The sequence below is a fragment of the Berghia stephanieae genome, chromosome 1 (assembly GCF_034508935.2).
Source record: "Berghia stephanieae isolate SIO BIC M18660-M18661 chromosome 1, UCSD_Bste_1.3, whole genome shotgun sequence".
Classification (NCBI taxonomy): Eukaryota; Metazoa; Mollusca; class Gastropoda; order Nudibranchia; family Aeolidiidae; genus Berghia; species Berghia stephanieae.
The window spans coordinates 116,681,725-116,694,224 of NC_088360.1; the positions used below are offsets into that span (position 1 = coordinate 116,681,725).

At 35.2% G+C, this 12,500-nt stretch overlaps 1 protein-coding gene across 7 annotated transcripts in view; it reads left to right on the top strand.

The window, feature by feature from the left end:
• Window positions 1–12,500, top strand: part of LOC144962858 (regulator of G-protein signaling 22-like) — an 81,406-nt gene that overhangs the window by 4,545 nt on the left and 64,361 nt on the right. For 3 of the 7 annotated variants that reach the window (XM_078896201.1, XM_078896200.1, XM_078896204.1), the window contains exons 2-3: window positions 4,373–4,593; window positions 5,930–5,958. In XM_078896201.1, coding sequence (XP_078752327.1) covers window positions 4,373–4,593; window positions 5,930–5,958 — 250 coding nt within the window. Of the gene's footprint in view, window positions 1–618; window positions 1,119–1,955; window positions 2,232–4,372; window positions 4,594–5,929; window positions 5,959–12,500 lie in introns of those variants that run through there. The other 4 variants (XM_078896202.1, XM_078896205.1, XM_078896206.1 and 1 more) reach the window with 3 other exon arrangements.

Below are 12,500 nucleotides of genomic sequence, written 5' to 3' on the forward strand. Positions count from 1 at the left end.
CTTAAATCTCCGTAGCCACGACTCTGGAATTTTGAAGAACATTTTTTGAAGACAGAATATCGAGACAGCTATCGATATATCAAATAACATTATGCGTGGAGCATAAACTATTAAATGCAGTTTTATTGATATTTGACCTTTTTATTTTTATGTTTTGCAAAATCAATATAAATAAAGCAGTTCATGATAGCCTTCATAATCACTTCTAGTTAAGAATAAGCTAGCTGTCGGGATTGGGGGGGAGGGGGGGGGGCGGGGGACCGGGGGGGGGGAGACGAGAGAGAGAGAGAGAGAGAGATGCAGAGAGAGAGAAAGGAAGAGAAAGGAGAGAAAGGGGAGACAGACGGGAGAGAGATAGAGAAGACGGAGAGAGGTAGATAAATCAATAGGTAGATAGATAAAGAGAGAGAGAGAGAGAGAGAGAGAGAGAGAGAGAGAGAGAGAGAGAGAGAGAGAGCTATGAAAAATTCCCCATTTGTCATTCCCAAGTACTCCTAAATGTTGTCGTGAAAGCCTTTTGCTGACAACTGTGTTGTATTGTATTATTATGGCCACTTTCAAACGGCTTGTTTTCGATCTCTATCAGTCCCTGCGTTCTTGAATCAATGGGGCCAGGCCATTCCAAGTAATCTATAGCCGGTCTATAACCCTTTGGTCCTGATTGTGTCTTTTGTCCTCCACCCACAGTAGTCAAGGGCCGAGTGAATAGGTGCTTTACATACATCGTTGATTTTCGCACGGCCACTGCTACTAATACTGCCGCTGCTGCTGTTGCCTTCGCCTCTAATATCTCCCCATCTCCGAGGAATGAAGCGGCGGTGGTAATGATTCTAAGATAGGGTGCTAGAGAAGGTTGTCAATATTATAACGAGTTGTCAGGTGTCGAGGTGATATTATTATTACTATTCGCAGTATGTAGTGTACTCGTGATAACCCTTGATTTTATATGTATTGTGCACGATAAGAGTTCTGAAGTGTCGGTGTTCTCGATTCCTCTGGTTACCAAGAAGAATTGCGAGGTAACCAAGTTGTTGCCGTGGAATTTCTACCCTTATTTCAGTACCACTGCCAGTTTGACACTATTTTGGGCATGTCGGATATTTATATTTGACTTCAATGTAAGTATTGGTTACTATTGTCTGTGTCCACCTGTTTCAGTTTTATTTGCGAAGACTTGAGTCTTAGTCAAGATTGCTATCTTTTCAATAAGTTGCTATTTTTAAAATGCCATACATTAATTTAATTTTATACGTATCATTCTCTTCAAAACGACTAATTTTCATGAATATTTCGTGAAATATGATTTCATTTATTTGTTACCTATCGATTGATTTATATGCTGATTTTTATTTTTATCAGTTTTCTATAGTTATTAATTACTTATTTAGATTCATATTTTGTATATCTTTATGATCTCTTATTTATTCTTTCGTTTTCAGTTTGTGCTGGTCGTTTCATCTATACAAACCCCTTAATTTGTGTGGGCCACACATTAATTTGATTTCAAAAATTATCTTACACTTAGTCCTTTACTATGAGACAAAAACATTTAACAGAATGAACTGAAAATGTATTTTGCACATGATGGGTGTCGACAAAACAATTCCTTTCACATTTTACGTAACAGTGTAAAATCTAAATTAAAAAAAAAATACATCAAAAATTTAAAAGAAAAGATAAACATTCAATTAACATTTCCTACAGAGTGGCAGACATAAGAAAAAGGAATTCATTCCTTAACATGTTGAAATCTGGGAAATTATATTTCAATGACATTGACCTCAGTTTTACAAATTGCGAATTCTTCACAGCAACGATTTATATCGTTACCGCTTTGTCGTCATTATCAATAAAACCGTATTGCCTCCATAAACCGTTATACAGTTATTACAATGCAACAATTCAGATTGTCGTTTATTATGTCAACACACACACTTTACATACGTACACTATTTACTGTATATGTCCTCACTCCTGTTTAACGGTAGTCCTGGGTTGCTTATCAAAGCTATTGAAATCTAGAATCCGCGTTGACAAGTCGATAGCAGGCGAATAGGGCACGGATGATTAAACTCAGTGTCCTCTCCCAATACATCGTACGTCTCGAATTTATTTAAATCAGGAGTTATGGATTAGTATTCAAAGCTTGTGTCTTGTGCCTTGGGATTATTGTGCTGCACGACCAACATCGAAACATTATAATTAAGACAACATTCCGTATTTCCAGCTTGGTAGGTTTGTAATCTTTAACGATTTGTATGATTCTAGTCTATACTTTTTATAAGTGTCCTCGTTTGTATTTTGGATCAATACGGTATTCATTGTCACGGCAACATTATAATTAACACATGTGCGTGATCATGATTGTAAATTTTGTTCCAAGTATACAAGTCTTATGTATCCTCAAGTCAGATCAAACATATTTGGCTAGATGAAAAAAAAAAAACAACTACAAGTCTACAACAACTACCTTTGAAATGTATCATTCAAATACTATCTTAATTACATTTTATCTTTCGTTTAGGATCTGTAGAATTTGCTTTTAATATGTTTGTTTTATTTTAAACCAAAAAAAAAATTTTTTTTTTAATAAAATAATCTAAATAAAATTATTGCTCTTGGAAAAAGATATTTTGGAAATGAATAGATGCAGTATTTTACTTCTAATGACACTTTCCTTTAAATACAAGATATTAAATGGACAATAACATTTTTTACGTTATTACGTTGCCATGCTAGTGTTTCTTGTGGTGTAGAAATACAGTCTTGAACAACGCACAACGGGACCTAAATTAAGCCTGAGAGTTCGACTCTTCGATTTGGCACCTCACGATGGTATGCCCTTATAAAAGACATTTGTCCAGTTTCCTCTATCCATCATGCAGTGCTTGAAAAGTTGTGTCTGTTAATTCTGACAAAAAACTTTTCCGTGGACGAGAGCTCTAACTAACCATTGTCAATGTCAAACAATAAATGTTACCCTCCATTTAAATCATGGCTACATTGTCTTATGGTATAACACTCGCTTTTGGATCGTAGGTCCTTGGTTTGAGCCTCGCTCGGCGCATAGTTGAGTCCTTGGAAAAGACTCTTTACTCACATTCTCTCACCGTACTCAGGTTTAAAATGAGTACCTAGCCGTCAACAGCGTTGTCTCTGTCGGAAAAAAAAATGTAAAATCGCCTAACAGGCTTTATGTCTCGTTCTACATGTTACGTGTTGCTGTTGGTCAGGGACCCTTTGGAAAGCGCCGTGAGCACATTTAGTATATAATATAGCATACACTATATAAAAGCTCTTTTTTTAAAAAATCATTGGAAACGGGATAAATTCACTTCTTTTTAAATCGTTTGGCTTTGATGAACTTAATATTTCCATGATTGACAATGACTTGCTATTGCTACGTTCTTTTATTTCACTCGGTTGAAAGAATTAATCTATTTTGAGCGAGATGATTGATGACTATAATGACTAACAGGACAGTGCTTAGACATCAGAAAAACCGCAAAATACACGATATAGACTAAAGAATTATAGCAAAAGATTATTTCAATGCATTGGTCCCAAAATATGGAATTCTATCCCAATAAAAATTAGGGAAGGAAAAAATGTACAAACATTTAAAGGGCACCTGAAGACGTTTTTGTTCTATAAGTCATATCCTATATAAATTTATTATTCAAAATTGAGCGAAGTGGTGGGAAATAATATGCCTTTGTGAGTGGTGTGCGAGTCCAACATCAAAGATTTCGCGATTCGATGAAAACATCCAATATTAACATATTTATTTTACATCTCCTTATCCTGTTCTCATTCAACGTAAAGGAAGATCAAATCAAACATTTTATAAAATTATAGACATTTGGAAAGGAACGATCACTGTACTTAAAACTGCGATAGTCTCTAAATATCCAAATATCAGTGTCAGTAAAGACAATAGAATAATCTTTACGAGAAGAATGGCTTTCACAGTGTTGTAAGATCTGCTCCTTTTTCAAAAAGAAGTGAATCAGACTAATTGCTTTTCTATTTCAACGTGGAAAAATACTGTTAAAACAAATGATTGGCTAGGGCTATCCGAAGCATGATATCGTAGACATACTAAAGAGGAGAAAAAAAATTAGAGGCATCGGAAATTATCAGTACAGACATTGGACGTTTCAGGTACGAATCCTTCGTCCATAAAACAAGCAATGAGCACTGCTTATTTTTTTAATAGGTGGTGAAGAGTTTGTACCCGAAACGTCCATTCTATTGTTTGAGTCTGAAGTCTTTCAATTTTAATCTTTTTGTTAATGTGGAAAATAAAACACGCATTATTGCAATGTAATTATTATTAATTCATTTATAAACCAATTTTTTCTCACTGCAGCGACTTGTTCAAGTTCCTCCGCAGTGAATTGGTATGGCCTAATGATAAACCGAGTGGCATCACACCAATTATGCTGGCGACTAGGCCTGGCTTTAGGGGAGTCCACGCAAGTGGTGACGTCAGTAAAGATAGACCCAGGAATTTCTGCGAGCAGGTTCTACACCCTGTAAAGCCACCTAGACCGGAAACACTCCCTAACAATGTCCTAGTCGTCCAAAGCGGTAAGTTTCTTTTTTTCACCACTCTGACCCACCTCCACAAAACAGTGTAATGTCGGGTTGCTTGAAATGCTAACATTTGAATTATTTGTTTTCTTGGAATAAATAACAATGGTTAAATGGAATGGAAGCTTCAAATTAATTAAAGAGACACACAAATTAGACCTTTCGGGTTTCCCCTTTGTCAACAAAATGCGATGAATCAACTATTAAGACGAATAAGAGTTCAGAGAAAGGCGTTTGTTTTTACATTCTCTCGTCTCATTCGTCTTTATTAGTTTCATCCATCGTGTTTTGCTGACAAAGGGGAAACCCGAAACGTCCACAATATATATCTCGTTAATTGAATTGAAGTTTCCATTCTATTTGCCTATTGTTATTTATTTCTTCGAGCTTCAAGCAGCAACATGTTAAATAGAAATAGATTTTTAAAATGCCAAGAACTGAAACTAAAATCTCACATTTTTGTTTATTTTAACGTTCATATCATCTTCTCACACTCGCTTTTCCCTGACACAATACGTCTCTAGACAATAGGTTACAAATTTGACAATGCAACGCGGTTTTTACAGTCACTTTTAAGCTCAGAATATTATTCTATTTTACCAATTAATTGTCGTACTTTGGAAAGATAAAGTATTAACAAATTTGGCCAGAAAACTCGTTCTTCAAGTATCAGTCGATTTAAATTATCATTATCTTGGCTTAACTCTCAAACCTGGGCTTTAAGGAAGGCCTCGCGAGGTCCCAGGTTTGAGAGTTTCTGCAAAGGTGAAGGTCATCTAAATCGATCGATATTTAAAGGACGAGTTTTCAGGTCATTTTTTTAAATACGTGTTTATCCAGAGCAAATATCACAAAGCTATAAATTTGTTCATTTTGATTTGCTAAGGTGTAACTCTATGCTTCATTGTTTTAATTCTTTTTTGCGTTCCTAAAATCTGCTTTCTCCTTGTAGTACATTATAATATATTTGTGGGATAGGATTTTAAACATTCTCCTCCTGTCTTTTATTATAGATCTTCTTCTTCTTCTTCTTCTTCTTCTTCTTCTTCTTCTTCTTCTTCTTCTTCTTCTTCTTCTTCTTCTTCTTCTTCTTCTTCTTCGTTCCTTTATTATAGTATAGATCAATTCTCCCCCCTCCCCTCTCCAACTTACAATTCAACCCCTAAATATTTCTGCGCCTCTCTTCGTTGAATCCCATTCTCACCTCATCTTACTTTTTCTTCTTTACTTTTTTGGAGATTAAACGTATAACTATTTGATCGATTACTAAATAATCTCATTTTAAAAGAACCCATAATTTCACCAATATTTTGTTAATCTCTCACCACGACAGATCCTCCCACAGTGGATATCGATGATGTGGTGAGTACACACACTTTGTGGTTCTGTGGTACGATAATGAAAATAATAATGTTGTGCCATGAACTATAGGATGAGAAAAAAATGGGAAATGAGGAAAGGTCCCTGGTGGTGTACTGATTTACTAAATAAATACTAAATGCGGAGGGTCACTTCTATAAACTCAAACGGTTATACAGATACGGGAAGGACGGAGAATAGAAGTATTCGATCGTAAACCCGTTAACCCTATTAGGTCAATATTTTTTCATATTAAACACACTCATTTACCTGTAGCAAATTGACAAATTCGGGAGTCATCACTGGTGTAAGATAAAGTTCTCCAGGCTGATCTTTTAGGATGTTTCTTTTCTCGTATTTTTCTTTCTTGCTTTGTCTGTTTCTGTTTAATACACACTTTTTCAGATCTTCATTTACTTGTATAAAAATTCTCTCTGTTGATCTCCATTGGGAAATTTGTATTTTGGGTTTATTTCAAAGGAAGACTGAAATTAAATATCCCAGGCGTGAGTCGCAATTCATCGCCGCATAATGTGATCTAAGGTGAAGTGACCTGCTCGTGGCCGTACACTGCTGCGGCGGACGGGAATCAAACCAAAAGATTTCCAGGTTGCCTCCAGAGCACGAAGCGAAGTTTTATTAAATCAACGGTATATGTTAAAATTTCCCTCTCGATTTAAAATTAACTCTACATTTATTGATCTGTTAACCTAGCTTTTACTTACTGGGACGATTAATTAATCCAAGGGTTCTCGAAAGCTTTCTTCACACTCCAAACTGCCTATCACCCGTTCTGCCGTACTCCGACAAAACACTTTCCAAATTGATCAGAAAATTTCATAGTCAGTTTCGATCGATTTGAAATGACTCACTACGTCAAAAACTCTCAAATTTTGAGTTCAAAGAAATCTCAGGTTTTGATGGTTGTTGGCAAATTAAGAATCATTTTAATCAATCGACATTTGAAGTAAAACTTTTCTTGCCAAAAATATACCAAGTGTGTTTGTCAGAGTACGGCAGGCATGGGATAATGACTGCGATAAGGCAATCGGGAGGTGGTGATTATCACCGCGCGTGTTTGTTTTACATTTATTCCTATAGCAATGATCTGGCACACCAAACCTCCTCTATTGTAATTACGGCGCCGTGGTCAAGACCAATCATAGGTCAACAATACGTACTGAAATCCTTTAGTTGATCATTCCTTTTACTGTTTTTGTTGCTAAAACCAGTGCGTTTTGGAGCGATATTGATAAAGATCAAAGATCACTTGATCAAACTTAACATTATTCTTTCTTTCACTTCTCGGGTTGCTCTGATCACCACAAAAGAATTAAGAGAATACTGTAGCATAATAATTAGAGGGAATATTTTATAATTTACTCTTGTATTTTTACTATTAAAAAAATAAATTGTGACATGTAATTTGACGCTTTACAGATATCGCACTCTTTCTGGTTCTGTATCCAAAACATATTAACTTATCTCCGATTAGATAATTGTTATAACAAGGGTCTTTAGTTAGTAAATAAAGATAGATAAAATAGTAAAGAAAACTCCTATTATTCATATCAAGGGAAAATCTGTCTATAAAATATAACTTGAGAAATGATTAGAAATAACCCATGCATCAGCCGCAGTGAAGCGCCGCAAAATGAATTCTTGCTTAACGAAAACAACGAGATGCCGACAGTGGGGCTCGAATCTGGGACATCCGGTTGTAATCAATGGCAATGCTTTACCCACTTGGCGATCTAGAAGAGCTATGTGAACAAATTGCTTTAATATTTTTTTTTCAAACTTGTGATATCGCTCCCCATCGTCGACCGTGTGTGATATGACGGGTCTGTCCAAATGGTAAAGTAAAATTAATTTGTCTTGGAGGACCACGATTTATTTTCTCCAACCAACACCATGCATGGCGTCAGTGGCATGTTGACATAGTATCCAAAGCGCCTGTACCCCAATCTCTATGCTGTTGGAAGAAACCTTAATTGGATCGCCAAACTTCGCCATTAGCTGCCCTGACCGAAATGAAATCTCTGCGTCAAAACACGGTTGTGATTCAATGATCGGGGCGGAAATTAGTTTTCACATGAATGGTCTGACAATTGACTTTGTGTGAGTCTAATCACAATTGGGAACTCCATAAAATTGGGTTGTTTTCCGTTTGTTGAAAAAAAATGGCATTGCTTAGTTATATATTAGTTATATAATACTAAATATAGTTATATAATATTAGAGACTTACTTGATGAATGTGAAGAGTGGAAAGGGGGGGGGGGGAGGAGTAAGAGTGTGTGTGTGTGTGTGTGTGTGTGAGAGAGAGAGAGAGAGAGAGAAGAGATATCAAAGAGAGAAAAAAAAAGAGAAAAGGAGGAGAACAGAAAGCCTATGTGAAAGGAGAGAGAATAATGTAATAGATATTATGGCCTGAAACTGTATACATTAGATTGTATCCTGTAAGAAATGATCTGGGAGACATAATACAGGATAGAAAATAGAGAGGCAAGGGACGATGCATTAAAGGACATACACACACACAAAAAGAAGAAGAAAACAAACATTATAGAAAAGTCAAAGAGAGTGAGCAGTTATAAAGATACTTTCATTTTTCCAACAAGTTTAAATGACTCGATTTGAATTTATTACGCCAACGCCGTCTCAAAAGCGGTGTGTATATCGATATGACAGGGTAGTCGACATTGACATTTTCAGCCACAGATATCAAACTTTGGATCGATATCTTTTCTGTATTGTAAAGAATAAATGCAATTCCTTATATTGCGAAAGGTCCAAAGTGCCCATTTAAAATCATTTTAAATAAAAAATTCACTTCTCTGGGTTTTGAGATGGTAGGTCACGTGTAATAATGAAACCAGCACTGAAACACGTTTGGTTGTTAAGGAAGGTCATTTGTTTGTTTTTCGTTTTTTTAAAAGCAGGAATTGCCGAACTAAATCAGTAGACGGCATGCTTGTTTATATGGTTTATTTTGTAAAGCAATGAAGTGATATAACTAATACTTAAACATATACATAACGCATTGAGCATTTCTTTTTCAAAATATAATGGCCATGTTAGAGACGTTGAAATATTGATATGTGATTGGTGGAAGGGAGATAAATCATAGGAGTGTCGCTATAATCTGATCACAGTCCTTGGGACAATCATTTGTCAAGACGTCTATCGGATTACCGGGATTGTCATCAATATGGCAGCACCGAACCAGCCAGACCCTTGGCACAACAGATTGCTTTTTAGACAGCAATCACTGGAAACCACCGTGCCCTGACAAAAACGGCCTTTTTTTTCTTTTTGGCAAGGACACATTTACTTCATACACCATTTGATTAAAATGACATTTAACTTGTCAAGATTTCTTAAACCCCTGACTTTTATTGAATTAACGGATTTTATAATTTTGACAAGTTGAGGTATGCTTTAATCGATCGATAATTAGAGGTTAAATTTTCACGGTCAAAATGTAAAAAAATTGTTTTGTCAGTATACGACTCTGGTGTGGGGAATGCTAGAAAAACAGAGACGTCGTGATCGCTATGTTCAATACTGGTCTTATCGATTTGTATATTATATGGCTACGTATTGAGCAAATGCAAGAAGCGTATTATCCTATTATCAGCTCCGCTCTTTAAAGAAGTACGGTATATACAAACCCCCGTATCTTATCTTCTCTTTTACTTTATTGTCGCTGTTCTCAATTATAACGCAATTTTTGATGAAAAAAAATCGAGTCGTATAAGGGCATTATTTTCTTCCTCTTCATTTTCTCCCGTGACGTACGATTTAGATAAAGAGCTCAATAATTTGACGACTTGATTTGTTGAAGGTTTAGGTAAAGAAAGCGGGGATCTGGATCTAAGATCTGTCATTTTATCAAGTCGGTTAAAATAAATTGCAGGCCATTTTCCTTTCAGCCATGTTTTTTTTTTTTTCAATTTACATTAAATGACAAGAGTCATTATAATTACTGAGACTTTGGCTTCTTTGAAACGTATCTTTTATAAGGGGGTTTTATACCAAATTCTAGTTTTTCTGGTTGGATCATATTGCTAATCTCATTGTTTATTGTCACGGTCATGTAAAACTCGCTATTTCCATTCATTGTTTTGTTGTAATAGTTCTAAGAAGTGCTCAGTATTAAAACTTGGAGCGAATTTATTTTGTTATATTTGATCAAAATATGATTTGATATCAGGTTTTCTTTCACAAATGAGTTACATAAGAAATGATTTCAAATGAACACTTTCTGAAGTACATGTAATATGAATATTCAAGATGGCATTCGTGAAAATCATAAAGGTATTATTCCAAATGAAAGAGACATTAAATGAAATAAGCATTAAAATTATTTCTACGTATACTCTCTCTCTCTCTCTCTCTCTCTCTCTCTCTCTCTCTCTCTCTCTCTCTCTCTCTCTCTCTCTCTCTCCCGATCCAATTAATCATGGAGGTCTTTTCATATGGCGACCAGTTGGAATTCAGATTAATTCTTTACAGGCGGGGTTATATTTTACTATCGACTAACATTGTTACATAATTGAAGTTTTCATTGGAGATAGCACCAGTTACCACGATCCCGGATTCAGTGACTCCCGAGTAACACCGCAGTTACTAAACTCTTCGTGAAAGCAGTCAGGCCCCGAGACAACTAAAACCAATTATGGATGATATTATGGTTTGAAACAAATTCAATCTCGCTGTGAAAGGGTAAAAATACATAAAGGATTAGAGTTATAAAGCAGCAATTCAAAAGACAAAGATTGACAAAAGCCCTGTAATCGATACAGGCACGGGCCTATCGTAACGATACCTATATACTGTTATGAATAGGGAAAGAGGGAGAGGGGTACACTAATGGGGAAGGGTTAGTTCCGGACGGGGGGTTTATGTGAAGATATGGGCGGGTAAGAAAAAAACCCCGTTAAAATAATTAATGAATTATAAACAAAGTCAAACTTAACACCCGATTACTGAAGACGATTATTGGAGACAGTTTTCGACTTTATACAGTACAAATCGTCTGTTGTGTCTTTCTAGTCATGAGAATCTAACAATACCCATTTCCATTCTTCCACTCCAGACAAAGGTTGAATTTATGAGTAAAATCCCTTACATCAATGGGGGACCTGGAAAATCATGATGAGTTTTCCCCAATTCATTAATATCTTGTAATTGAACATAATCAATGTTGCTTTATTTTCACAGAAATCGGAAAAAGTAATCACTCTGTTCTCGTCTCTTTAAATATCGTGTTATATATAACATAAGTGTCAATAGGCAAATCGTGTGAGACTTATACTTGAGGATATTTTTGTCGGCTTTTTAATGTTAAACTAGGGCCTAATTCAAAGATTTTAGCTGCTAAAATCGTCAACGTCTATTCCTGGGCTTTTTTTTTACAATTCGGCATCTTTTCTTTTTAGATTTTGCTTTCGTTTTTTTTTTTTTAATTTTTGTTGGGAGGGGGGGGGGGGTTGCGGTAGAATATGATTTATAAATATAAGATTTTATGTTTTTAGAGTTCGATCAATTTAGTATTTTTAGCCCTAAAAATATTTCATCGCCAGCAAGATGTGCTCTAAGAGCTTAGTAAAATATGATAAACTCAATAAATTCCAAGGCAGTGTTAAGAAAACAAAAGTTAAGCATGACAAAATTTAAAATATTCATTAGATTATTAACTTGTCAACCTGCGGAAGACAGAAAAAAATAAATTTTTTTTAACTGAACTATTTCCCACTCGTATACTTGATGTGCATGTTTTCAGAATTAGAAAGTAAAAAGTTTTGATCGACAATGAAAACCATTAAATAAATTGTTGGAGATCTAACCTGATACGACCCAATTCACGATGCCCCAAATGCGTCTTGAAAAGATAATTGTTTATGGTCTATTGTTTTGTTGGGTTAAAAAAGAACTATTTAATATTGATGCTCACTGAAGTGTAGAATGTTGTAAAATCTGAAGAAATTGTACGAAACACAAGACCATTTATTGCTGTCTTAAATAGGATATAGTCAATTTACATTTATGCAAATTTTACAAAAGATAATATTTTTTCGTGTCATACAGAGCACAGTCATTTATACAAAATACACCTTTTTAAAAGAGCATTAGTCGTATTTCATAAATGATATAGTCAATAGCAGAAATGCGTCTTTTTAAAAGACCATTTGTTGCGCCAATAGGGTGAATAAACGTTTGACCGACTTAAATCCTCATTAAAAAATACTTCTTGTCTGATCATTAAAAAAAATATGATTCTCTGTGTGAACGAATGAAAAGTAAATCCAAAGCCAAATTAAAAACAACATTAAAACATAACCATTTAAATTTGTTTATAAAGGAGAGAAAAACAAACTGTCTACTGAAATGCTTATCATAAATTAAACGCTGATGTCAGATTTGTCAAGAGTGGTAACGGAAACAAACCTGGAGGTTTACAGAAGAGACGAAGGTATTTATTTTCAAGCCCCTTTTGTCTGGTGTAAATAATTACCTATGAATGCTCCCATGCCTAAA